General features: G+C 27.1%; 5 protein-coding genes across 8 annotated transcripts; 3 read left to right on the top strand and 2 right to left on the bottom strand.

Annotated features, from left to right (window-relative positions):
- LOC113548278 (replication initiator 1-like) lies at positions 1-1,246 on the top strand. Its single transcript, XM_026949078.1, has one exon. The coding sequence runs from the start codon at positions 161-163 to the stop codon at positions 1,022-1,024; it is 864 nt and encodes a 287-aa protein (XP_026804879.1). The 5' UTR covers positions 1-160; the 3' UTR covers positions 1,025-1,246.
- Positions 1,247-1,377: 131 nt separating this feature from the next.
- Positions 1,378-6,828, bottom strand: LOC113548276 (signal recognition particle subunit SRP68). 2 transcript variants are annotated; one of them, XM_026949076.1, is made up of 12 exons: positions 6,680-6,828; positions 6,244-6,336; positions 5,561-5,627; positions 5,374-5,487; positions 5,155-5,311; positions 3,322-3,443; positions 2,954-3,137; positions 2,659-2,886; positions 2,429-2,575; positions 2,177-2,322; positions 1,848-2,091; positions 1,378-1,783 (listed from the first exon to the last, which is right to left on the bottom strand). In XM_026949076.1, exons 1-12 carry the CDS (start codon positions 6,699-6,701, stop codon positions 1,535-1,537), a joined length of 1,773 nt encoding a protein of 590 aa, XP_026804877.1. In that variant the 5' UTR covers positions 6,702-6,828; the 3' UTR covers positions 1,378-1,534. The 2 variants fall into 2 exon arrangements, with proteins under 2 accessions (XP_026804877.1, XP_026804878.1); XM_026949077.1 differs by lacking the exon at positions 6,680-6,828 and adding an exon at positions 6,444-6,602.
- A 302-nt stretch (positions 6,829-7,130) lies between these two features.
- LOC113548273 (pyruvate dehydrogenase phosphatase regulatory subunit, mitochondrial-like) lies at positions 7,131-12,779 on the top strand. Of its 3 annotated transcripts, XM_026949071.1 has the most exons (16): positions 7,131-7,264; positions 7,362-7,616; positions 7,679-7,806; positions 7,875-7,978; positions 8,046-8,309; positions 8,409-8,679; positions 8,743-8,867; positions 9,567-9,763; positions 10,553-10,707; positions 10,828-10,967; positions 11,105-11,134; positions 11,221-11,369; positions 11,473-11,677; positions 11,749-12,018; positions 12,099-12,271; positions 12,358-12,616. In XM_026949071.1, the coding sequence occupies exons 2-16, from the start codon at positions 7,387-7,389 to the stop codon at positions 12,614-12,616; spliced, it is 2,700 nt and encodes an 899-aa protein (XP_026804872.1). In that variant the 5' UTR covers positions 7,131-7,264; positions 7,362-7,386. The 3 variants fall into 3 exon arrangements, with proteins under 3 accessions (XP_026804872.1, XP_026804874.1, XP_026804873.1); XM_026949073.1 differs by lacking the exon at positions 11,105-11,134 and having other exon boundaries at positions 12,358-12,779; XM_026949072.1 differs by lacking the exon at positions 7,131-7,264 and having other exon boundaries at positions 7,387-7,616; positions 12,358-12,779.
- Positions 12,768-15,404, bottom strand: LOC113548275 (60S ribosomal protein L13). The gene is made up of 5 exons (XM_026949075.1): positions 15,294-15,404; positions 14,788-15,065; positions 14,543-14,722; positions 14,339-14,473; positions 12,768-12,948 (listed from the first exon to the last, which is right to left on the bottom strand). The coding sequence occupies exons 2-5, from the start codon at positions 15,031-15,033 to the stop codon at positions 12,829-12,831; spliced, it is 681 nt and encodes a 226-aa protein (XP_026804876.1). The 5' UTR covers positions 15,034-15,065; positions 15,294-15,404; the 3' UTR covers positions 12,768-12,828.
- A 102-nt stretch (positions 15,405-15,506) lies between these two features.
- Positions 15,507-25,054, top strand: LOC113548274 (protein-glutamate O-methyltransferase-like). Its single transcript, XM_026949074.1, has 7 exons — positions 15,507-15,648; positions 20,786-20,872; positions 20,941-21,046; positions 23,048-23,283; positions 23,379-23,722; positions 23,807-24,040; positions 24,590-25,054. Exons 2-7 carry the CDS (start codon positions 20,790-20,792, stop codon positions 24,934-24,936), a joined length of 1,350 nt encoding a protein of 449 aa, XP_026804875.1. The 5' UTR covers positions 15,507-15,648; positions 20,786-20,789; the 3' UTR covers positions 24,937-25,054.
- Positions 25,055-27,874: the final 2,820 nt, after the last annotated feature.

The following is a 27,874-nucleotide window of genomic DNA, read 5'->3' as shown; positions in this document are numbered from 1 at the left end:
ATCAACGCAGCCATCTTGTATCGCGTTTTTCAATTTCCCGTAACAATCGCAGCGGCGGTCTCGGACGTGAGTCGTCCCTTCCACGGAGGAGTGGTGTTGAAGATAAGCGTTCTCCGATTTATCGGTAACTACCGAGGCAGACAGATAAACGACAGAAACGATGACTTCCACGTTTCGTTCAAGCGACATACTCCAGCAAATGGACTTCGCTATGATTGGCACCCACTTCGCTTCCGGTCCGCTGCAAATCGACCAAGATTTCGCGGGCATCAGCGGGGTGCACTTCAACAGCACCGGGTCGCAACAGCACTACGCCAACGACGGCGAGGTGACACTGCAGCCCAACGGCATGCCGCCGTCATGGCAAAGCATCGCTGCTCCCGGGTCGACCGTGGCCGATTACCTGTCCCACTTGCCGGCCACGCTCACGTTGCACCACTTCCTAAAGTACTCGGGTGAGTCGGTCTGCAAAGACGTGCGGGACGAAACAAAGCCCCCGAAGAAGAGGAAAAAACAAAGCAAACAAGCGAATGCCACCGTAGCATCCGCAAGTGACCGCTGTCCGCCGACGACGACGACAACGACAACGACAACAACGCCACCGCAGGTCAAACCGAAGCCCGGCCAGATACGGATAACGAGCTGCGCGGATGGCACCACTATGTTCGGATGTCCTGAATGCCGGGCCGAGTATTTGGACAAGCATCTGCTCGAGGAACACTTGGGCACTCACGCCACGGAACGGAGATTCGTGTGCGACATTTGCGGTGCGGGGCTAAAGCGCAAGGACCACTTGACGAGACACAGGCAGAGCCACAGTTCCGAAAGGCCGTATGCCTGTACGGTGTGCGGCAAAGCATTCAAACGCAAGGAGCAGTTGACCCTGCACAAGGTGGTACACACAGGTGAGAAGCGACACGCTTGCGTAGAGTGTGGCCGTGCGTTTTACAGGAAAGATCACTTGAGGAAGCATGCCAGAAGTCATGCAGCCAGGAGAGATAAAAGTAGTGGACAGACGTGTTAAGACACCATGGCGGACAGAAAGTAATGAGTCAAAGCACGAAACGATTTGCCAATTTGTAATTAAAGATTTTCATTTGTATACATATTATTATTATTATAATATGTATATTATTCAACTCTTGTAACTACTGTCGCTTATAAACTAATATTAAATTATACGTGAGTGCATTATAATATACCATTACCATATTTATTATGAATTTGTAAATATCATGTTATTAGTCATTATCAATGTTTTCCTTAATATTAAAAAATATCTGTTATTAAAACAATGAAACCAAGTTCATTAGCAGTAATTTATTATTATAATGTATACAATTAATATATAATATAGAAAAATTAATTAATCATTAATTTATTGATGTATAATATATTATCATTATTTGAACAAACTTTTAATATTTAAACTATGTTGAAAGATAAAATATTTGATTGTACAGTATTTTATCCATATTGAATTTTGGATTGTACAAGTTCAAAAATACAAAATATGTGTTTTATTATTAAACGTTCACTTCTTTTTTCCACCCCAACCCCACAGACCTTTAACAAATCCGGAAATTCCTTCTTTGTTAGCCGGATCAGACACTGGTTGTTGTTTTTTGAACGCGGGAAGTTGCACAAAGTTTAATGCAACATCAAAGAATAATGGCTTGCACGGTATTTCTTCCATTTCAGGTGGTACTTTAATAACATTAGGATCTTTACCTAATATACTCGAATCTTCGTAGTATTCGTCCAAGCGTTTTGTCAAAGGCATCTAAATTAATAAAGGTATTTAAATGAATAATTATGTCGAACAATAATTATGTTGAAATACTTACCTTTTGAAGTTTGGCATTTTTCAAACTATCTAATTCTTCTTCATTATCTTGTTCGAGAACACTTTGAGCATGAGCGCAATACTTGGAAGACTCGATGGTGTTCACTAAGTTACTCAATCGCGTCTTCAAATCATCATCAACTTGATTAATAACTGAAGATATATGAAGTAATGCTCGTTCATACATAGCCATTGTATCCCTCCAACGGTGCAGAGTACTTAAGCTCTGACCAATATAATAGCATCTAAAAAAAAGAAAAAAATTACAATTTAGAATAAGATGATAATATTACATAGAAAAGTTTTATGATGAAATATTTTAAAATATACCTGAATGCTTTGTAAGCTTTAGCTTTAATAACCAATTTTTCTTGAAAATCTGAGTCGTCTTCCAAACCAGGCAATTGTTGTTCCTCCAAAATATTTTGTATCAAAATCTCATATAATCTAGTTATATCTTGAAGTTTCTTACTTCCCTATGTTACAATAATAATTATTAATAAATAATTAAAAGGATACAATTCAAAAGAATATACAGTTATTTAAAAATAAATTATAGTTTTAAACAGCACTAAAACTTACAACTGTTCCTTGTTTGCCATCATTTTCCAATGCACTTTCAATTAACAACAAATTACGCTGTATTGACCTTTCTAAACGAATAAATGACAAATAAGTATGAAGATACTGTAATGATGATGCTGAAGAAGTTGAAGAACCATCCATTTTCTGCATTAAAAATGTGTATTAATCAATTAAAGCGATATAAATCAAACCTAATAACAAAATTAAAATAACTCAAAACATCTAACCTGTTCAGTTTTTATGTCATCCCTTATTGCTAACATAGCATCTTTACAGTCCATTAAATGTTGTTCCAATGAATCACTTTTTTCAGCTAATGTAGTGCATTTGTCCAACAAACTATTAAAATCACGGTTTGCTAATAAGAAAGTCCTTACACGAGAATTTTTTACAGGCACTGTACGATTTCTCCAAGTCACTTCACTTAATGAGTCTCTCGTTTGTGCCATCAAAGTCTATAAAAAATGTATGGTTTATTTAATTAATTATGATATTCTTTTTTTACTAGTAAAAATAACTAACATCTAATGTCACTAATAAATCCCCTTGTGCTTGATTACGTAAGTGTAATAGTTGATTAACATCTGTCTCATTGCCAATGTTATAAGCACAGAAGCGTAAGCTTGGTTCTAATTCTTCATAGCGATTTCTATATAAAATAGCATCTTCTTCGTTTAGTGCGGAAGCTAATTTTTCATAAATCATTCTGAAAAATAAAATATTGTTATCAAAATTGATGACATCTTATGTTAATAAATGTAAAACTAAAATTTCACATACAGTATTTGGACATGTACATTTACATGTAAGATATTTAATGGTTGACAAAGAGTAATATTTTAATATAAATTGTAATCGTAAACAAGTAATACTTAAAAATGTTTGCTTACTGAGCTTTTTTTAAATTTTCAATGGCCGGTTTCCACTCTTGTAATTCAAACTGTAACATTCCTTCACACCAAGCTACATAAGCTTGAGTTTCCAATTGAGTCCGAGCGTCAAATTTTTCTGACTAAAATGTATTTGTTTTTATTAAAACATATTATTCAAACATTTAAAATTATTATTTTATTTAAATACTTTGAATTAAAATATGTAATTTATATTGTGTTATATAAACAATTTTTATATTATTTGAACACCTTATATATTATAATTAAGGCTAGGGACTTCATACCTTAAAAAACCTTGAAACATGCATGTATTTATCTACTAAAGAACCACTAAATAATAAATATGCTATTAAAATATGCATTAAAAAAAAAAAAATCATAGTATTAAATAAAAATTTACTTAGTTATTATTTTCTTTTTCGATTTATTGTTTTTGAATCACACTTGCGGTGTACTGATAAGTAACCATGCAAGTGATTGTCAAGAAACATAAACATTAATTTTATATGAATAAAACCATTATAATAATATCTTAGGTCTAGAAAATCTATTTAAAATTAAGTATTTTTTTATAATATAATAAAACTTACACCTTTGTATAAATATTGTCAAATATGCAAAATATGCAGCTATAAATTTTAAATATACACTAGTGTTGATATAAAACATATTTATATTTTACTTAGCTATATTTTTAATGATTATTGAAAAACATGCAAACTCCTAGAAGTCCCTAGACCTAATTATAATATTTTGAATGATGAATAATTAAAAATATTGTTTGTTAAGATAAATTTGGTAATTCCCTAGATTACCAAAGTAGTTATATTATGTATGATGAATTTTATAGGTAACATTAAATTTCTTGGAAAGACTATATTGATTGAACCCAGAATTTTATTAGAAGTTACTAATATACATTTATGGAAGTAAATAATATTTACTATTATATCAAAATATGTCTTTACTCTTTTGAGCGATAAAAATAAACCTTTTATTTGATATAGTAATCGGTAAACTTTTTACAAATGAAATAATTATTGTTTTAATTAAAGTGATAGGATAATCTTTTAGACATATTGCTATTGTACCAAAATCAACATCATATCATTGTCATTATAAATATTAAAACACAATTTTATTTTATTTATATAAATTAATAATGATGCATTCTCATCCTTCCCTTTCTCAAATGAGACCACTGTTACCAACTGATAATGATCGATTCTAAAATTGAATTTGAATATTAACATAAAGAGTAATAAATGAACAGTATATAATTACATGACAAATAGTGTATTACATACTTATACATAAAAGATATCTTTTAATTTTTTATAATATATTATATTATATTTTTTAATAAATAATAATTCAATATTAAATTTGTTATGTTTTATCATTGTTATTTTTTATAAATATACGTAATATAAATGTTTACTACTCTCTGTTTGGGAACCTCTGATTTAGCCCACTAATAAACTACAAATTTAATTCAATAAATTCTGGCTGGCAAATTTATTGTTACCCAAAAAATGATCATACTTTAAATTATACCCTGTTCAGGTTAATTGTGCTCAGTCCCTCGGATGAAAACCAGTTCTGTTCGCGCATGTATTTTGCTATGGGGAGCGCTTTGGTGTGCCAACGCATATTTATACATAGTGACTCCAACAATCAACAACAGCGGTCGTACAATGCCGACCAATCACAGGGCGTTTGATCTCGCCTGAGGGATTTGACAATTGTTTGCTCAGTATGCATGCACGAGTTTGGGCACTCTTAATCTGAACAAGGTATAATTGGTATGTAATATTACAATAACTCTACCTCACAAAGTTTTTGAAGTTGTATTGCATAACTAGCAGCTTTTCTTAATCTAGATACCAAATGAAACTTTTTCCTCGGTTCTGTATTAGCTTCAACTCGTAGTTGCATTGCATAACTCCATGCTCTTTCAGCCAACATCAATGGAATGTAAACAGCTCTAAATTTAATAGAATGTTACAATTAAATAATTGATTATTTTTATTAACATGAATATCTTACCTTTCATCTGTCAGATTGGTTTCTGTAACATTTTTCTTACGAAAATGTCTACGATCCCCCTGCTGTAAATGCATAACTTTTCGTAAACGTCTGATACGCCTGGTACAATAACCTCTATAAATTAAAAATGAATAATTGAGTATTTCTAAATATTTTCACCAAAAATATAGTATTATTTAATATTTACCTATATCTTTGATAATCATTGTGCCTTAAGCCATGCTGCTGTTGGGCTTCTTTAATTATCTTTAATACTGTTAGAATATTATTAAAGAATATTTAAATTTAAATACTAGATACCCATTTTTTTTTCAATTTCATTATATATGTTAGTAATTATTCATATAAAATAATTAATAACGAATGGAAAATATACCAAGTAATAATTGATATTTAATAAATTTGTAATATTGGGAAATCGCAATAGTAAAATAATTCATTTTTGCTTAATAATTACGAGTAACCTTTACTAATAAATTTTCAAGAATTATAACATTAAATTTTATAAGTAGGAATCTGAGAAGAAAGCAGGAATCAGAAAGGAGAAAGGTCAGTATAGGATGTTTGAAGCTTTTGTTTTGCTTTTTTAGCGGTGATAGGTCTCAATGATTTCAGATAAGCAAAAAAGAAAAAAGTATTTATAAACGGGAGAATGAAAAATTGCTTTATCATATTATAATAATATTAATTTGGTAAGACATTATACATAAAATCCTTGGTTACTCAAGTTATTATTTTTATTTTGGGTACATGAGGAAGATAACTGTTTTTAATATTATCCATTCCTATACATTAAGTGTAAAATAAATGAAACATACATTATAATTTTTTAAAGATATGTAATTTAATTAATTAATAGAAAAAGGATACTTTCAATTGAAAATATGGGAATTTTCTTTTCTTCGTTTTCTGGTGCATTCTCCTTGTTGCTCTCGTTGGCTACAATTTGGTTCGACATCGTACCTGATTAGATACAGTGACAATATTATTGTCTACTTAGTCCAAAACTTATATTATAATAAATCCGATTATTAATGGATACAAAATTTATATAATATAAAAACTTTTACTTATTAAGTCGATATCAATTTAATAGATTACGGTGTACTGTAAGTAGACGTTTTACTAAATAAAACACACGTTGACAACTTTCGAATTATATGTTAGTATGTTACATAAATAATGAGTGATAAGTCGTAAAATACACTATCAAGTATTCAAGTGGCAAGTCCAAAACCAGATAACAATTTAGTAACGTTACAACACACTTACAAGTCACCATTATAATCAGTAATTCAGTACTTACGCGTAGATGTAGAAGTAGACATCGATTATTCAAATATATACTTAAAGAAACTATTTAGAATAATTAATAATAGTATATGATGTAGATAGTAGATATGTTGTGTTACTGTATTGTCTGTACTAAAGACAAAATTATAGGTATTATTATCGTGGTATATGTACTTATCAATGATATTTAATGGTATTATTGGTTACACCGAGGGATGGGAGTCAGTTCTTCCTCTGATACGCCATTCAACAATAACTGGCGGTCTAGTATATATAATATTATATGTCCAATTGCCATGGTCCATAAGTAATAATTACACATGCTATGATCTGACAAATGTCGATATTGAATCTACAATTAGATACAATTTATAGACACGATAAACTAACTTTTTTATATAGCAGTGTTATCAGGCTCATCAGACTTAGTTATCTCGTTATTATCATTTTATCAGTATTACATTTATCAATTTAAAATAATTGTTCGATTTGGTCGACTTTGAAGTTTGAATTGAGAAATTTAAAGTAAATAAAAATGCAATTAAAATAAAATAACATGGAATAAAAATCGTTTATGATTTCCTACTGCTCGTCTGAGGTATTATTTATAATGTTTTATAAATAATTGTAATTCAAATTTAGTCTCAGATGCTGAAGCAGTTTCGTAATGTGTAATGTTTTGTACACTTTTATAGGTCTGTGAATAGTTTTGATTTAAATATGTTTTTGACCAGATGGCAAAAAAGATTATACTTGAAAAAGTTAAACCGTTGGTCCATTAGCCTCAGCAGTTGTGACTGTACCCGTACACATTCTACAGTAACTCATGAGTCTGTGCTCCCGACTCAAGCACAGGTTGTGATATGTGGTACAGGAGTTGTTGCCAATTCATTGGCCTACCATTTAGTGGAAAATGGGTGGTCTGATATTGTACTCATTGACCAAGGAAAGTATGTATCTTATTGAATGCTAAGTTAAATATTTTGAAATGTAAACCCCATTGTGTACTTAGGCCATGTGGAGGGACATCACATTTTGGTTCGGGAACCCTGGGCTTATTTAAACCAATTGCCGAACGCAATATTATTATGTATAGTATTAAGCTATACAGGCAGTTAGAAGCTAAAGGATATGATATTGGTATGTTATTGATAAATACAAGTATTACACATTTATTTCTATAATGTTTACAATTATTTTGCATTTAGGTTTAAAACAATGTGGTAGTTTAAATTTAGCTCAAACTAAAGACAGAATGATAGCTTTAAAACGAAGGATTGCATATAGTTCACCCACTGGATTGCATTGTGAGGTAGAGAAATATTAGTTTTAATTTTTGGAACTACTTTCTTAATTTATCTAATATTTGTTTTTATTAGATGTTGGGAAAAAATGAACTGAAAAGATTACATCCATTTTTAAATACTGATGACTTAGAAGGTGGAGTATGGGTACCTGAAGATGGAGTGGCAAACCCTCAAGCAATATGTAAATCATTAGCTAAATTAGCTTCTGAAGGTGGTGCTCATTATGTTACTAACTGTCACATTCAGAAAGTTGTTACTGAAGAAGATCGAATTAAGGGTGTGCATACTAGTCGAGGGTTTATTTACTGTGAATATTTTGTGAATTGTGCAGGAATGGTAAAATTAATTAATTACTTCTAAGTTTAGCAATATTTAAACAACAATTCTGATAGGATTATTTAAATAAAGGCTAATGATAAGTTATTTATTTTTTAGTGGGCAAGAGAAGTGGGAAATTTGTGTTCTCCTAAAGTCAGGGTGCCTGTATATCCAGCAGAACATTTTTATGTTACAACTAGTCCATTACCTGGGATTGGTGTTGATTTACCATGTATAAGGGATTTTGATTCTCATATTTATGCCAGAGAGTTTAATTCCGGATTCCTGGTAGGCGGATTTGAAAAAATAGCTAAACCTGCTTTTCTTAATATGAAATTAATACCACCAGATTGGAAAAAAGATATGCCTTTAGATTGGAAACATTTTAGTAAGTAAATTAAAATACCTAGTATGTTACAATATAATTTAATTTAAATTAAATTTGTTTTAGTGCCCTATTGGGAAAAAGCTATGTCTCGGATCCCAATTCTTAAGGATGCTGTTTATCCAACATTAGCAAACTCTCCAGATACATTTACACCAAACGGAAAATGGATTTTGGGAGAAACACCAGAAGTAAAATATTTTAAAGTAGAAGTAGGATATTGACGAATAAACTTAGCCTAGCAATTCTAAAAATACCCAAAAATTAAATTAATTTTACTTCATATAATATTTGTGGCTAAATTTAAATTGCAAAATAATTTTTAACTATGAATGTAACTATTAATATAAGCATTTAATAGTTTTCCATTTTATTTACATTTTCATAAATACATTTCAATTTTCCTACATGTAGATAGATGAAACTATAATACTATTTGAAATAAAACTAAATATATTTACAAATGGATTTAGCTAGTATCCAATCACTTTTTTTCAATTTTAAATATTCAAAATAGAAATAATAAATAATAATATAATACATGTTTAGATATAAAATAGTTTTAATATGAACTTACATAAATAAATACAATGAAACCTCCCTTAACAGACAATTCGGAATTAGAAATATTTTCACTACTTATCTATAGAAAAATAATTTTACAGAACTATCTAAATAACGGACACTTTCATGGCTAGATTTTGATAATTTTTATTGTAGTTATTATCTAAGTGTATAAAAATATGTTTCAATTTAAACTTTTATATATTTACAAGGTACCAATTCTATGTGTATCTAACATACAATGAATATCTGTACTAAACAAAGAGCTATTCAATAAAATATTAATTATTATTGAATATTAAAGTGAACTAACAATTGTTTTTTAGATTGACAACTATTTTGTAGCTGTTGGAATGAATGGTAATCCATTACAAGGAGCTGGAGGGATAGGAAAAGCAATGGCTGAATGGATCATAGAAGGAAAACCTACACAAGAACATTTAGCTTTTGATGTACAACGATTTTTAGATCTTCATAATAATAGAATGTATTTACAAGAACGTACAAAAGAAGTAGTTGGCAGGTATTAATTTTAACTAGTTAACTTTATTCTATAAATAATACTATGTTTTTATAAATACTAAAATCATTAAATGTAGTATTGACATTAAACTAATAAATATATGTATGCTGTTCATAAATTTTCTGATTATTTAAATATGAAATTTTTTTACTTTTTAAAAGGACACTATACTCGCATATTATGTTGTTTCCGTCTTATAAATGTAAAACATAGCAAAAACTGTTTTGCACGGAATTGAACCATTCAAGCTGTAGTGATAGTCAAGACTCCAAATTGATTAACAATATACTTGAAAATATTATCTGTGAAATATTGTTTTAATTTTTTTGATATCATTTATATAAACAAAATTCTTATTGTTTCAAAATCCATTATTTCTAAAATAAATAAATTTGTATTTTCTATATGAAAAAAATAAAAACAATATTTCAAAGTTAAAGTTAACCTTTTTTATGTGGTGAATTTTCATTTTTTAGTAGTTATATAGCCTTCTTGGCTTTTTCCCGTACAATTTTTGCTATTTTACATTTGTAAGATAAACAGAAGACAACACATGCGGGTGTAGTATCTTCTTTAGAAGTTAAAATGTTTTAAGTTTCTTAAAGTCACCATATAATTATTTAATTTAATGACACTATTAAGATTTTAGCAAAAAAACACTTTTATGCTATCTTTTGACATCAAGGATCATATTATTATGATAACAATAATTCTTAATTTGTTCTTTAAATTAAATATAATAATTTAAAAATGTTAGTACCTACCTTATTCATAAATTTATTATTTAAGACACTATTCAATACCATATCCTCACCAAAATGAATATAAGAATGCTAGAAAATTACGGTGTTCACCGTTGTTCAGTGTTTTGGAAAAAAGAGGAGCAGTTTTTGGTACTCGAATGGGATATGAAAGACCTTTATACTTTGACACAACTTACAATGGTAAATAAAAATAATATAAATAAAACTACATATTATATTATTTTTAAAAACAAAAAATAAATGTTCTTATGTTATGTTTAATTTTTTTAATGTGATGCAAGATTAAATATTTTTTTATAGGAAAGGGATCTCCACCAGAAATGCCACCGGGTACATTTTACAAACCAAAATTCTTTGATTTTATGTTAGAAGAATATTATGCATGCAGGGAAACTGTCGGTATTATAGATATGTCTTCGTTTTCAAAAATGAAAATTCAGGTATTATTATATGTATAAATAAGTACATTATATTTATTATTTTTTTATTATTTTTCATGCATTATCTATTAAATTTGTTTCTATATAAAACATTAAACCATATATTATGTAATAATTATTTGTATACATACATTAAGGGAAAACAAGATGTGAACGAAGAAACCGAGGTAAACACATTATATTTTATGTGAATGTGATTAAAGATATTGGTTTTATTGATGTCTAATGTTTTCTTATAATTTATTAATTTCAGTCTCAATGCAACGGTGTTGTCGAATGGTTACAATCTTTGTGTACTAATGATGTTAATATTCCAGTTGGCGGTATTGTCCACACAGGAATGTTGAATGAAAGAGGTGGTTACGAAAATGATTGTTTATTAGTGCGTGAACGAGAAAATTGGTGAGAAATGAAAAATCTTCCTTATTAATAATATTAATTATGTATGTTAAGTTTTTGGGAAATTTGTAATATTTAAATTCTTAATAAAATTACATACTTGCAGTTACCTAATGGTATCACCGACTAGCCAACAAACTAGAGTTTTAGATTGGCTTAAAGACCATTTGCCAAAAGATGAATCAATTCAGTTAGCAGATATAACTTCAATGTATACCGTTGTAAACATTATTGGTCCTAAAGCAGGCGCTTTAATATCTGAACTATCACAAACTGATGTTGACATTAATGTACAACCTTTCACCTATAAGGCAAGTTGATAGTTATATTAAAATAAAAAATAAAGCTATGACTAACAATTCCGTTGAAATTATAATTTTAGACTGTAAACATTGGTTATGCTTCTGATGTTATGATGATGGCTTTTACACATACTGGTGAACCTGGGTTTTGTCTCTATATACCATCTGAATATGCACTGCATGTGTATGATCGTTTTATTACAGTTGGATTTGACTATGGAATTAGAGACGTTGGAAGTTTAACACAACGGTTTATGAGAATTGAGAAATTCATACCGTTTTGGGCAGAAGATTTAACTCGTGACACTACACCGTTTGAAGCTGGCTGTAATCATGTTGTAAAACTTGACGTATGTGATCATATACATTTTAAAGTCATTCATGTCTCTACAACATTATTTTAAAATATTCCCTGTTTCTCTTTTTACAGAAAGAATATTTCATTGGAAAATTTGCATTACAACGTCAAAAAGATCAAGGAATTACCAAAAAACTCGTAATGTTTATATTAGATGATTTAGATCCTGATAAGGACATATGGTCTTGGGGATTGGAACCTATTTACCGAAATGGTAAATTTGTTGGAACCGTAACATCAGCTGGGTAAGTATACTTAAAACTAATATTATTAAACCAATTTACACCAATAAAATTTGATTTATAGAAAAAAAATATTGGTTATATTTCAGGTATGGTTTTACTATGGGAAAATTAGTATGTTTAGCATATATTCGTCGTCCTTTTACAGATAATCGTAATAGGAATCATATGGTTATCACAAATGACTATATATTGTCTCCAACAGCAAAATATGAAATCGATATAGCTGGAACTAAGTTTTCAGTTACTCCTAAAATACATACTCCATGTGTAAATATTAACATGCAGAAAGTTTTAGATGATTCACGATATGTGCCAAAAGTGATTTCTCAAATACCAAGAAACTAATTGCTTTTTCATTAACATTTTAGCATTTAGGTTTGTTATGAAATTTATAGAAAAAGTTATTTGAGTTGATGTAACTGGCACCTATTTTGTATTAAACAACTAAGAATTTAATATTTTTGATATGACATTGAAAAAATAAATAAATACTCAATGATAAGTTTAACGTTTTTATTGAGTTATTATTATAAAAGTCAAACAAAATACACCACCAATCACTTCTTCTTCTTTCCTTTACCCTTCTTGTCAGTGGCTTTCTTTGCCGCATCTGGATTTTCTGCAGCTTCTTTGGCCTTCTTTTCTTTGATACCAATCAATTTAGCTTCAAGTCTTGCCTGCAACCATATAACATTTTTAATTAACCACAAATACATATAATGAAGTTATTAAGTATATTGAATTGTATAAAAAAAGTAATGATATATTCAATTAAAATATTCACTTGGGTAGGATGGTTTTAAATGACAGAACTATATTTTATGGTTAATATATAAATAATGATACCATTCAGACACTGAAATAGATGACTATGACACATTAGGTCATTAACTAAATAAATCAAATATTATCTGAATGGTTCAATGTGATGAGACAAAATTGTAGATCTCAATGATGAAAATTTAAATAATTATTCAACCATTGTGTATTTACTGTTAAAATTTCTATATATTATTACAAAAGTAACAAAACATGACAATTTTGAGTAAGTTCTACAGATAATCAACACAGAAATAGCGAATTTCTACAAGTGAAAATAATCAAAATTTCCAAATTTATATAATTTAAATTAATTTAACTTCCAAATGAAACAGCAATAATATATCATAACTTTATAACTGAAATACTACATAACTACAAACTGTTCAGGAGGGATAAAAAAAACTAATTAATTTGTTTCTAAAAAATAACAATGAATCCATATTTATAATATAATGTATTATATTGTATTTCATTAATAGCATAATTATTGTACTTAAAAGGTATTACGAGGAGATTGATGGATATACAAGATCATATACATGTTGATTAAATACTAATATTACAGATACATGTAATTTTTTTGTAATGAAGTAGATACACAGTAATTATATCATAATACAATTGATGGAACTGATTAAACTATAATATGTATTTAATGGTATCAAAAATGATTTTTGAAAATTGTTAATTATGTTATGAGGTATTGCAATTGCAGTTAGTCACAAAATGCATTATAATTTGATATAATTTAATTTGCGTTATGTATGAAATATCTGTGTATTTAACGAAATTGATAATTTTAAAAATCTTGCTCCAATCATATTAAAAAGAAAAAAATGGACAGAACATGAAATGACTTAATTCAAACAGTTATGAGCTTTATAGCAGTATCAACTCAAATGTGTGTCTTAAAGATAGTTTTACAACACTTTAGAAAAAGTGATAGAAATTACTAACCCATAATTTAATTTTGTACAGGTTGACTCAAGAATTACTCATGTATGAAACCAAGATGGTTAGAGTAACTCTTTTAAGGATTGTACATTTAATATTCGAGGTATATGATAAATTATAAATATGTTAATTTGACTTTATTAATATTTTTGTAAAGTACAAAAATTTGTTTTAAAAAGCAACAAAATAATTGATAATTTTGCACACCTATGACTCGCACGTTTGTAAAATAGCAAAATGTGGATTTTAAAAATGTGCATTAATAAGCATTTTATTACATATTTTTCTTACCTGGCAAATAGCATTGAAAGCATTGAACTTCTTCTCTTCTTCAGTGATAGCTCGAGCCTCAGGTTCTTTGCTAGCAGCCTGTTGGATGGGCAATACATCTCCCTTCAATTGTGTAGCTGTCTTGCATTCTTCTTCCTATAAAATAATATAAAATATAATATCAAAAAAAAAAAAAGAAAAATCTAATTATTTATGTATACGTACAGTAGCTTCACCCTTCTTAATCTTGTTGGTCTTGCTCTTGAGTGGGAACAAAATCAATTTGGATCGGTACTCCTTCAAACGTTCAATGTTCACTTGTAATGATTCTACACTTTTGTTTCGGCGTCTTGTGTCTACAGCAATGCCAATGGTACGAGCATAATGTTTATTTAAACCAGCACCCTGATAAATGGTGAACATATGAGTTTAGTATATATTTATTATTCAATACTAACAAATAAATTTACCTTAAGCTCTTGCAGAGTAAAACCTCGACCAGCACGAACTTTAGTGTGATATCTTAACGTGGGGCAGTGTACTACCGGTCGCAAAGGACCTGCCGCTGGTTTAGGTGCCAACGCTTTGGCCTTTTTGATACGGTTTTGGTGGCGCCTGTATTTACGAGCCGGCTGATTGAACCAGGTCTTAATGTAACGTTGCCAGTCTTTGTGAAAATGCCCATTTGGGATCATATTATTTCCACTTGGAGCCATCTTGATGACTTTAGTTGTTGACTACCTATATCCTAAACGGGGACAAAAGATGATTCGTTTAACAATTATGGTTATGATCACAACGAAAGGGCAACAAGGAAAGTAAGGTGTAATAAAAAAATAAAAATTTAAAAATTAACTATGAAGGGTTCTAATATCGATTTGACGTGATTTATAAAAAACGTTAAAATAAAATTAAGACAAGTAAATGCCTTGAGTCGCAGGATTCAAGCGGATAAAATAATATTGCATGTACTTACCGAAAATGAAGGGAATCAACCACGAACGAATAGAAAAGGACGTTGTTTGTATTTGGTAGCCGTAGTTGTAGTTGATAGGTGTTATCGGCTAACCTCAAAATGACGCGCATTTATTATTTTATGTTGCCCGCACTATTTCATATTTTTCGTCAAACAACATTTGATATCGCTTTGGTGGTACCACTGATAAATAGCCGCTTAGGACAAAGTTAAAATCTAATTTTTTCACGACAATATAAATAGGTACTGTCTGCCGAACTTATAATTGTCGAGAACCAATACTGAAGTATCGTTTGACGAGGACAGTTGACGTTCAAATTAAATTGCTCTTTCAGATCAACATTAAACGATTTTCGTAAGTACAAGCATGTTTTTTAATTTTAACTGGATATGGCGCATCATATATTATGTAGTTAGGTCTTAGGTACCTACCTAAAGATAATAAATTATTTTAAAAGAAAAAAAAATTACCGGTTAAATTAACTCGTTAATTAATAAGTTATAAGTTTATTATTGATTTATTCATAATATAAATTATTAAATTATTTATTTAATACTTTATATTGGAATATTAATTTAAAATAAAATAAATTATTGTGGTAAAAAGTGAAATGATACATTTACTTTACCTTTTAGTTTATTATTGGCCGCTTATCTTTCTATAATTATATGCATAACAAGTAGCAGTTATAAAATATAAAACATTTTGAATTAATTTTAAAAATTATTTAATATTCTATCATTTATCCATTTCAAAATTTAAATAGGCACTTAATTTTTATTGCAAATTTAAATCTTTTTTGTCTTTAACTTGGGTAGATAGAAAAAAAGTTGAAATATATTCTATCAATCCTAAGTTCAACGTGAAATATTGTCTTAGCTCATATACTTTAATTTTTTTGACCCAAGAAATTTTAAAAGTCAAATTAGATATCAATAAATTAAAGAAATATTGATATTTTAGTATTTTATATTTATTTACATAATATGCTATACGGAACAATAAACATTATAAAATTCGTCATCGACTCAGGATATATTGGATTTTATGTGTACTTATGGTCAATATGCTGAGTCTAATTTTTCAATGGAAATTTAGAAAATATCCAAAATTACTAAAATGAAAACGAACATTTCTTAGTAAAATATTTCATTCATTTAACTATTTAACTTTGATAATGTTAAAATATGACATGCATATTGCATAGGCAGTATGCTTAAAATATTTCATTTTTGTTTAGTAAACTATTTGGGTTTATATTAGAACGTTATATCCGCATATGTTGTCCCGTCTAATTAACTCATAAAATACCAAAATATACGTTCATCATATTTAATTTTTTGTTATTAACTAAATATCAGAGTTAATTTACCTATTATTAATCTGCGGGCCGGATAAAATATGTTCGTGTGCCGTATCCTGCCCGTGGGCCGCCATTTGATGACCTATGTTGTATACGGTACCTAATACACTTTAACTTATAATATATCTTAAGTTAAATTGATTAACATTCAAATTTCTACAAAATCTGAAAATGTGGTTTCATTATTTAGTTATTTTTTCAAATTTTATATGTAATATTAAAATTTTTATCGCAGTTTTTCTACTTTAGAATCAATATTTTGATACTATATACTTATACAAAGTAGGTACATAATTTATACATAGGTAATGGTAGTAAGGAGATGTCTATTAATTTTATTTTGTGCAATAATAAAATTGCAAAATCAGTTAAATATTTTATTAATTTTTGGAGTTTATAAATATTTTTAACTCATTACTTAATATATTATATAGATATGCCATACTTATTTAGAAAAAAAATTTAGATAAGAGTGGCAATTAATAATTTATTTAAATAATTTCGTTAAGTTTTTAAAATGACATAGATAAGTAAATTATTTTTAGTTACTTGCTGATTTAGAATAAATTTAAATAAAAAGACATTAAACTTGAATAGCTCATTTAGGTTTTGTGTATTCAATATCATTCTGGCGTTAAAAATTGTTTACACCGTTAAAACCATTAGTTGTGGTGTATCCATTACGTTATATTTTTTCTTCGGATAAACGGTACACTTCAAAAAAAAAAAAAATAAGAATAATATAATTTACAAAACAATCAGATTAATCATGAACTGTGAACATTAGATACCCAATGAAGAGTGGGTATATTACCAAAACATTTACGAGAACTATGAACTCATAAAATAGTGATAATTTCAGTATACACAAATAGTATAATTATCATTAAAATAAAAAAGTAAACACATAGCTTATGCACATTAAAACAATATCATTGAAGTTTAATTGTTTAAAAATTATAACCTAAGGTTATTCAATCTTTGAGTTTTTCACTCACGAATGAAACTAATGTACTGTAATGTAGAAAAATAATTTCCACTATACTTATAACGTGTGTATTTTTTATTTTAACAATTAAAACGGTATTAATGTAATTATTTTGTAGTATAAAATTGAAAGCAAATTCTTCACCTGACTTGTAAATTGTGAGATATTAATTCGATGAGATTATAAGTTTTAACTTATATCTGATATTTTATTTAGGAGTTATCTACATAGTTATACGTACCTATTGGCTATTTAAAAGATCATACGGGTTTATAATATATTCAATTTAGGATTTTTATGAGTATACTAAGTGCTATTATGATTTATGTAACCTTAGGTTTATTTAAGTACAAAACCTTGGATTATAAAAAAAAAACTATTTTATAATTTCAAATTTTCCTAGGTTAAAATGTATAAACGAATTAAATGTTTTAACTTGTTTAAATAGTACTACAATATACTTTTGAGAAGGATGCTCATAAACACCTATAGGTTTATATATACATTATTTTTGAAAACCGATTCACAAGAAAAAGAATTGTTGAGGGTTGTCATAGACTTGCAATAGATCATAGTTGAGAAACTAAATCTATACACGATACATTTTGTTCTATCGTACTGTTTTAATTTTTTTGATATCACAAAAAAGTTGCTCTACTGTAAAGTATTATTTATATGTACATTGTTAATCGTCCTTAAGTAGGTTACTGAAATGGACGTGTAAACTTGAACCTACTATTTGTAATGATATTTTATTATTTATTTTCCTATTAGTTCGTTAAACTTATTGTTGCGAAAACATAGCATTTATTTTATTATTAATTTATAATTATTATATTATTTATTATAGTTTTTAAGATAACTTGTTGGTAAGTAAATATCGCCCAATACCATAAGAAGGTGTGAATAGATTTGTGGTATAAATAGCTTAACATTAATCTAAATATTTTGAAAATTTCATTATGTATCTTAGTGCTTTTTAAAAAATGTATTTTATATAATATTATTATATTATATCAAGAGTATAGTTTTTCATTGAAAACAAAGATACGATTCAAATTAAATCAATGCTATTACTACGAATTACAATATTTTAATCATTGCACAACACTTCAATTATATAAAATAACTTGGAAGCTTTATAAAAACACTATTTCATTAGTATAGTTTTTATTTGGAGTGATAAATGTAATGGTTTTAAATTATGTGTGTTTTGGTTTGAGCTAATTGTAAACTTTTGAAATTATAGACTTTTTTCAATGTATGTTAATAAACAGTTGGTTTCTCAATCAAAAAGCTTGTACATTTAATACAAGGCTCCTTTTATGTTTTCTTTTTGTTAATTAAAAAATATCGAAAATACATTCACACAATGAATATTTGCAGATGGCCATAAACTTAAACAAAATTGGGTATATATATATTTTATTTTTTTATAATTCAAAAAATATTCTACTACTGTTTATAATATTTTTTTTTATAATTCTAAACAATACATATTATACACAATACAATTTTCAAAATAGATTAATTTTGAGCTTTTTATATTATAATATGGTATATTACGGTATTATTATGGTTTAGATATACATAAGTTTTATAAAATGTTTTTGCCAACAATTATTAGCTCAAACAATTAAATTGACGAAATAACAAGTACAAATAAAAATATGATATAAGATAAACTAGGCATCCTTTGAAATAGATTCTAATCTATTATTGGAGTTCATGTAAAATCTGTTTATGGGAGGGGATAAGAAGAATATGAATGTCATCAAAATTTCCGATTTTAAATTCTATAATATGTATCTGCCGACTACTAAAAATTGCTGAGTTTTTATGTAATATAATTGTTTAAAAACACATATTACAAAAAGTGGATCACGTTAGTCATTTTTTCCATATAGCTTGCGTTGAACTACCTACTTCATTTATCTCAACCTATTTAAATGAAACTGTAAAACATTAATCAGAGCAATAATAAATTATACAATTTTTAAATAACTTTTTGGTATAAATTAAATACACGATAATATTATGTTAAAATGATAGTACGTGTAAGTAGTAAAAAAAGGAAAATAAAATGTCAATGTAATTTTTCTTAGTTCTAGAAAATATTCTTGAGTTATAACAGTAAAAATATTTTCACAACAATTTGTATAATTGTATGTGATCTGTTCATATGTATTTATGCGGTTTGACAGTTTCGCTAGAATTTCCCAAAATCTAAACTCTCTATTACGGTTTTGATTAGTACTTATATCGTCAACAATGTTCTTAATCGAGTTATCCATGGCTGTAGTCAGGGAGGTTTTAGGGTTCAGACCCCACCCTCTTGGAATTTTTTCTTGAAATAAGATTTTATAATAATTTCATATTTTATTACATATTATAACACATTTATACTCTATAAATTCCCCAAAATATTTTGCTCGCTATGGCCTTGAGATTATCTATAACTGATTGATGGTCATGGTGGTTGGAAATAACTTTTAATAAACATAATAGTATACTAAATAGTGAATACTTTTTCGTTAGTCGATGTAACATGTATAAATGCTAAGTAAATAATTAATATCGTCATAGTCAGCAGATACACGTGAAGTTTATAATATATTACCCATTGGCCGTTTTATTCATTATTCAATAATTTTGCGCCAAGGAAGGTCGATGTCAATACAATAATTTTGTTTCCATTCTAAGTTAAATCAATTTTAAAAATGAATCAAATAAGTATCTAAATTCTAAGTATACCTACTAATTCTTAATATTTTACTCAAAAAACTGCTAACTGATCACGAGTTGTCACGACTCTGATACCACACATTCCTATGATAATTTTGTATACCCGTTTCCTTCGCTGAAAATCATCTTTTCGTACATAGAATAATTCATTATCCATTATAAAGTTATCTATTAAGTGATTAGAGAATTTGAAACCTATTGGCTATTATACAGTAGTGAATTTTTCTGTATTTTTTATTCAAATCTATTAGAAGCTTATTAACTTTTGTATATACTTACAATTTACATATATAATTTATTTTAGAATAATATTAATTTTTAAATGATTAAACTATTTACTAATACAGTTAATAATTGTCAAAAATAATATAGATATTTAAAAATATTATTTTCAGCACAATGACGATTGAAAGTAAATTGTTTAATCTATGTATTGACGAAAGTCCACCAAGGAATGAACCATTAGTAGCCAAGTACATGAGGTATTTTTTTTTTAAATTTGCTAAGTTTGAGTACCTACTTATTTAATTTTATTAATTATTGTCCATAGGAGTTTTGCTTTTCCAGTACTATCGAAACTAACTCCATTTAACATATCCAAAACCGGTAGTTACTTATCAGCAAATAAAAATGTTATTTTACAAAAATATGGAGCGGTAAGTATCTAATTTTTTTAAATTAATTATTGAGAAAGTAGATACAATTTGTTAAGATAATATGATAAAAATATAACTAGTAATTTGCGTTTTATATTCATAGGTATTAAATTTACATTTATAATTTATGTATTTACATACTTCAATTAATACATTCTATGCTTAATAGGCTAAGACTGCAATATTTTATAATTATACGGGTATATACGTATATATAGCAGGATACATAGGTATATAATTTTATTAATAGGTGTATAATTGATGACTGATGAATATATTTTTTTCGTTTACAAAGTTCATATTATTTTTTTAATATAATAATAATTGCATTATATTATAGACACTTTGTGTATATATACTATATAGTGTACCTATACTGTAGGTATACACAGTTAGTGTATAATGTACAATGTACATTTAAGATAATAATTATACTGGTTTTAAATTGTGATTCTACTTTGATGAGCTATGAGCAACAATTCACTAATTGTATTTACTCCATTTACGTTTAAAATAAAGTATAATATCGATTGACGTGTGATTATCAGATTATTATAAAACATAATTGACCACTTGCTTGTAGAGTTTAGACTAGTATAAATTGAAAGTATAAAGTGATTACTGATTAATATAATGAAAATGAAGATAATTATTATAAATATTTATAACTATATTAGTAAAAACCATTTTAAACCTTGACCTGAATAGTGAATTATTGTTGTGATATTAAAAATAAAATTATTAATTATTATATTCTCTTATTAGTTCTTATATTTATTTATGATTGTCATCACTATGTTAATATTATGTTGAAGATTATCTTACATTTTTTTCATGCATCAAAAAATTTATGTATACCTACTTATGTAATATCTTTGGGATGATTTTTAGCCATTCATCAAATAAGTTTTATTTTTATCCTTGTTAATCATTAACATACAATCGACAATAAAATTATTTAAATATATTTATAGCAATAATAATTTTGTACACTACATTTTCTTTATTTGTAGTGGTGTTTTTTTTGTATATTGCAAATTGATACAAAGAGATCAATAATTTATAATTTTTACTATAATTTTTTGAAGTATTAAAAAGTTATTGACAGGAATGGTTGTTCTAGTGGTCACATTATTTTATCCAGCTTTGAAACGTATACAATATTTTTGTATACGAAATTAATTTATAAAATATAGGTTTTTTTTATATAGAAATCGTACGTTTAGAATTTAATTAAAATCATAAAAAATAATCATTAAGTAATAACACGTGTAGTTTAGGTATATATTTGTAGTTGCAAGATATTGAGTACTTACATAAAAATATGTACATGTTCTTATGTTGCATATGTCATATTTGGCTATTGACTATTATGTACCTATTGTATTTACATAATTAATCTATACTACTCGTATTAGTTTAGTGCAAGGATATATTTTTTTAGAGAAACAATATTGTTCTAGTAAACATTGAAATATCAATACCTCCTTTCAAGCCCAAATTACTACCGCAATTCTATTATGTTTAAATTGAGTCAATTCTGCTAACAATTAGTATATTGTGTATTCTGTAGTTATATTTTTAATTTTAACTCGTATATTTTAGCATATTATGAATACTTACTAATACAACTTTATATTTTTTAAGTATATACTAATTTTGTTTAGCTATAATATAGTTTTCACCATATTTAAAAATATAATATAACTTATATCAAGGTGTATAGCTAATTACAATAATTCTTATTCTTGAAAGTCATGTTATTCTTGTATAATACTTATTATTTTTTTTTGTTAGATTAAATTTAGTTTATATTTTATAAAATTAATTTTTTTATAAACTATGATATAATATGATGTAAAATAAAAGTATGATATCTTTGGTATCTTAACTATTGTATACATGGTGTTCTACATTTTATTGTATGGGTATCAATGCTTTTTTGGTCTTTTGTTTTATGGAGTAAATTAGTATAATACTTTGTATTTAACATTATTTTAGGAAGCTGAAAATGATATTACATCAATTTTGAAAAAATTGGATACCTTAATAGTAGATATTTTAAGTAATACGCCATTTAGAGAATTAAACTCTGATAATATAGACGTTAAAATTTGGAATAAAGTTCTTGATGACTTTTCGGATGAAGATGGAAATCGGCCAACTTGGTTATATACAAACTGGTTGTATTCTGAATGTTATATACATCGTCGTTTATTTGAAGCATTTGAAACTAGGTTAGTGGTCGTCTTTATAATACTTTCGTCAAATTATTATAGATTTATTTTCATTAAAATTATACGTAATTATGTAATTATTTTGTATATTTTAGTACATTATTAAAAAACTATGATCCATTTTTTGAGCAAAAAATGAAAGCTTTAACATATTGTGAAGATGCTACAGATATTTTGGGAAAATTCTTAGTTAAATATTTCAATAAAAAAGATGTTCAGTTAAAAGATCTTCGTAAAGATGTACCGAAAATCATCAAGTGTGCCTTATGGGGAAACCGTTGTGATCTTTCACAAACTGGTGGTGAAGCTATTGCACAAACTGAGAGCCCATTAGATTTGGTTGATTCATTGCAACCCCTTATGCTTGCTGACGAATCATCTAAAGTAGTTGATTTTTTATTTGCTTCACTCAACGATTCCAATGACAATAAAATTTTAGGTACTTGTTCTTAGCATAAACGCGTATTTTACTTGTGTGTTGACAAAATGTTTATACTTCTATCTATATGGAATTTGTTTTCAGATATTATACTGGACAATGCGGGTTATGAACTTTTCACAGACTTATGTTTAGCTGATTATTTGATGACATACAAATTTGTAAACACTGTACGGTTTCATGGAAAAGCTATACCATGGTTTGTATCTGATGTAACTATTCAAGATTTTACAGCTACTATAAATTGTGTAGCTCATACATCTAGAAGTGAAACATTAAAAGAATTAGGCAAGCGATGGGAAGCCTATTTTAAATCAGGTATTTATGCGAATGTGATATCAAATAATTTTTATACAAAAAAGATTTAAAACTATATAGTTTCAAATATTTGAATAATTAGAAATAAAGTCGTAAAAATGGCGAATTTTTGTCATAAAAGAGGTCCATGTTCAGATTTTATTTAATAATAAAAGCCAAATGACTAATCTTTTGTTTTTATATATCTGTGTGGCTGTGCTAAATACAAGTAGATTATACACTTTTATTATAGATTAAATATAAAAATAGATTAATAAGATCTAGAAATAAAGGAACGTTTCTGATTTTAATAGTATAATATTACATTATGGCTATTTAGTTGTATAATATAACAAAATATTTATACCGGGCCGGATAAATAATCACTAAATATTTAATGAAATAAAAGTAAGCTAACGATCTTTAAACATGATTTAATGATCTGTTAAATTTATTAAATTATTAAATTAATCAATAATACAATCCGGCAATAAAATACTAATGTATAAGTTAATAGTGATTTAATAAATTCATGGTAATAAAACAATGTCTATGTTATTATTGTTACAGGTCAATGGATATTTGAAAGTGAACAATTTTGGACCTTGCCATTCAATTTTGATAAAATGAAATCATTAGATAATGATTTATACTCCAAACTTTCGCAGTCATTTTTAATCATATCTAAAGGAGATCTTAACTACAGGAAATTAGTCGGTGATATATTTTGGGAGCCTACTGTACCTTTTACTCAAGCAGTGGGAAGTTTTAAACCTTCTAAATTACTGGCACTAAGAACATTGAAATCAGATATCACTTGTGGCTTAGCAGAAGGCTTAGCAGAAAATATATCAAAAAATGATCCAGATTGGTTAAAAATCGGCAAATATGCTGTTATTCATGTAGATGGTTTTTAAAATGTATTATTATCTATATCGTGTTTAGAAATTTTTTTTTTGAAAAATTTAAATGTAATAGATAATTATTGCAGTCAAAAATTAAAACATGTAATCAAACATTTTTGAATATCAATCAATATTATACCCATTACACATTTTATGGTGAATAAATATATTACTTTAGCTATTATTAGTTTTTATTCACTTATTAAATTTTAGATCATATTTCTATGAATTATAGTTAATTAAACATAAATAACAACTAGGTACTGATATTTGTCTTAAAATTGTATTTCAAGTTAAATATGTATCTAGTTATATATTTACTCGTATGTTTGTAAATGTAATAAATGTAGTCAAATTTAGAAATATATTTTATTTCTGATTTATCTAGTATTAAAATTACACCATATATAAGGTGTGACAAGACTTTCCATTACAAATGTTACTATAATTGTTAAATAGTCCTATTACACCCTGTATATACAAATATATATATATAGTATGTACCTATAAATAAAAAAGAAATAAGATATTAAGAGGCCGTTCTGGTAGCGAAAAATCGACCGTAAAAAAACGCTTTCGTACTTCCCATTTTCCTCAGCTCTCGATAGTCGTAGAAACATGATTTATTCACCAAAATAAACTTGAGAAGTTCCTCTTGACGATCTCGTTCCAGATTTTTGAATTTTTTTTCAAATCGGAGATATTTGCATTTGAAGTTTTCAAAATTTTTAAAATTTTTAAAAAATCATATAAAATAGAAAAAAAAAGATATTATCACAATTTAAGCATAATTGTCTAAAGGGAGGGTATACGTATTTATAAGTTAAAAACAATAATAATTTGAAATAGATGGTAACATATATTATTACTACCTAATATATGTATAACTGTGGGTTATAGGCTACAGCTAACAATCATATTATTCAGAAATGCACTACGTAGATAACAATAATTTAACATAATTGTACTATAGAAGACACATATAGCCAATAGCCACTCCTCTCCTCTCACATTTGAATACGAAACTTATATTAATATCTTAGATGTTTTTTAAGTACAATTTTACAAATCTTTGAAATAATACATACCTGTGGTTAATATATTATATTACCTGGGGCGACATTAAAAATATTCAACGATGTCACAACCCCGTGGTTGGGGGGGGGGGTAATATTTAAAATTGCAGACTAGATTCAGAAATACAAAATGTTAAATATCAAAAAAATTATAAGTATATTTGGATTTATTATTTACACATCAATAATTGTGGATATGTCTGGCAGGTATTAAGAAGAGATTACTTACACCAAATTCTCAAGGTTTCTTATATTTGTCTCAGTGTCTAACATATTTTATGAGGAATGTAGTGATAGATATAAAGTATATCCTTCTTTTAAGAATTGATAATACATTAGGTGTCTGGTAAATTTGCCTTTAATGATTACTGATTAGTATTATCATTATAAGATATCTTTAATGGAATTGTAAATAATTTTTTTAAGCTTAGAAAATCTTCTTAAACAATGTTATGACTGAGGTAGTAATTTGTCAGCCGTCAGATAATTACAATATTTTGTTTAAGACCATTGAATTTCCATTACCTAAGTTACTCACTAACTCACTTCACTAATATTATATGTACCTATCTAATAATAAATAATAAAAAATATTACGAGTTAATGTTATCAGTAAAGAAAAACTATTTTAACTGTATGTTATAGTATTATATTTAATATCATGTATATATTTAATATAATGTATTGATCATAATACATATTATGATTTTTAATTTAATCAATTATTGACTATTCGTATAGTTTTTATCTAATTTTCAATAAGTATATATAAGCTATATAAGTAATAGTATGTTATGAAATATGAACCATTGCGATTAGTATATTATGTTATTATTTAATATCTATAAATTGTTTTTTTTTTTAAACAAAACAAATAACATAAATAATATTGTAAATATTTTAAAAATATAATCATATTATTTTAAATAGATACATACTATGTATTATTGTACTAATGTACTGTCTTGTGTAGTGGTTTAGTTTGATTATATAATATAATGTGTAAGCAAAGAGGTGTGACATTGGATATTTTATATAGGTACAAACTGCATAAGTGTGTCATTCGTTTACAGTTTTACACATGTATTTTATGAGTCAGTTAAGCATTTTTTTTTTTTAAATCAATAACATCATTTAGAACTAAAATCATATTAAATATATTCTAAATCTGTTTTTAATGCAGTAGTATGGTAAAAAATTGTCAAAATTTTAGCATACTACACATGTTTGATAACATAGACGTTCTCACGGGGGGGGGGGGGAATATGGGGATAGATCCCCCATGGCCTTTTTTTTTAGTGCTACATAACGGGTAGGTAGGTATAACTTTTTAAACCTATTTAAGAAACTCAATGACTGAAGTAAGGAGTAGTGAGTACATATTTTATTAATATTATATAATATTATAACGTATATATCATACAATAATTGATGCCAAAGAAGTTCTTGATGTGATGGCTCAAAAATCAAGAAAACTTGGCATAATTTTGTAGATTTAATATTTTAATTAAAAATATAATGTTGTTATAATTTAATGTATGTTATTTTTAAATTTAAAAAAGGGGTGTGGAGGCTGCCCCCATGGCTCACCTTTTAATAAATTTTCATTTCCCCCCCCCCCCCCGATAAAAAATTCTGAGAACGCCTCTATTTAATAATACAATCATTTTTAAGACAGTTGAGTACCTACTTGTAAAATATAATCCAACAAGTAAGTGACATTGATCTTAAATGTAGGTAGATAATTTAATATAAATAGAATATTTTCACTTTTATAAATTTAAATTATTCTGAAAAATGCTATGATATTTAATGCTAATCTTACTATTTTTAATAATACCTATCTATTAATTTAGATTTTATTAAATATTGAC

This window comes from Rhopalosiphum maidis, chromosome 1, assembly GCF_003676215.2.
Source record: "Rhopalosiphum maidis isolate BTI-1 chromosome 1, ASM367621v3, whole genome shotgun sequence".
In the NCBI taxonomy this organism is placed as follows: domain Eukaryota; kingdom Metazoa; phylum Arthropoda; class Insecta; order Hemiptera; family Aphididae; genus Rhopalosiphum; species Rhopalosiphum maidis.
Note: the sequence above shows the minus strand (reverse complement) of the source record. Positions and strands in the feature narration are given on the sequence as shown.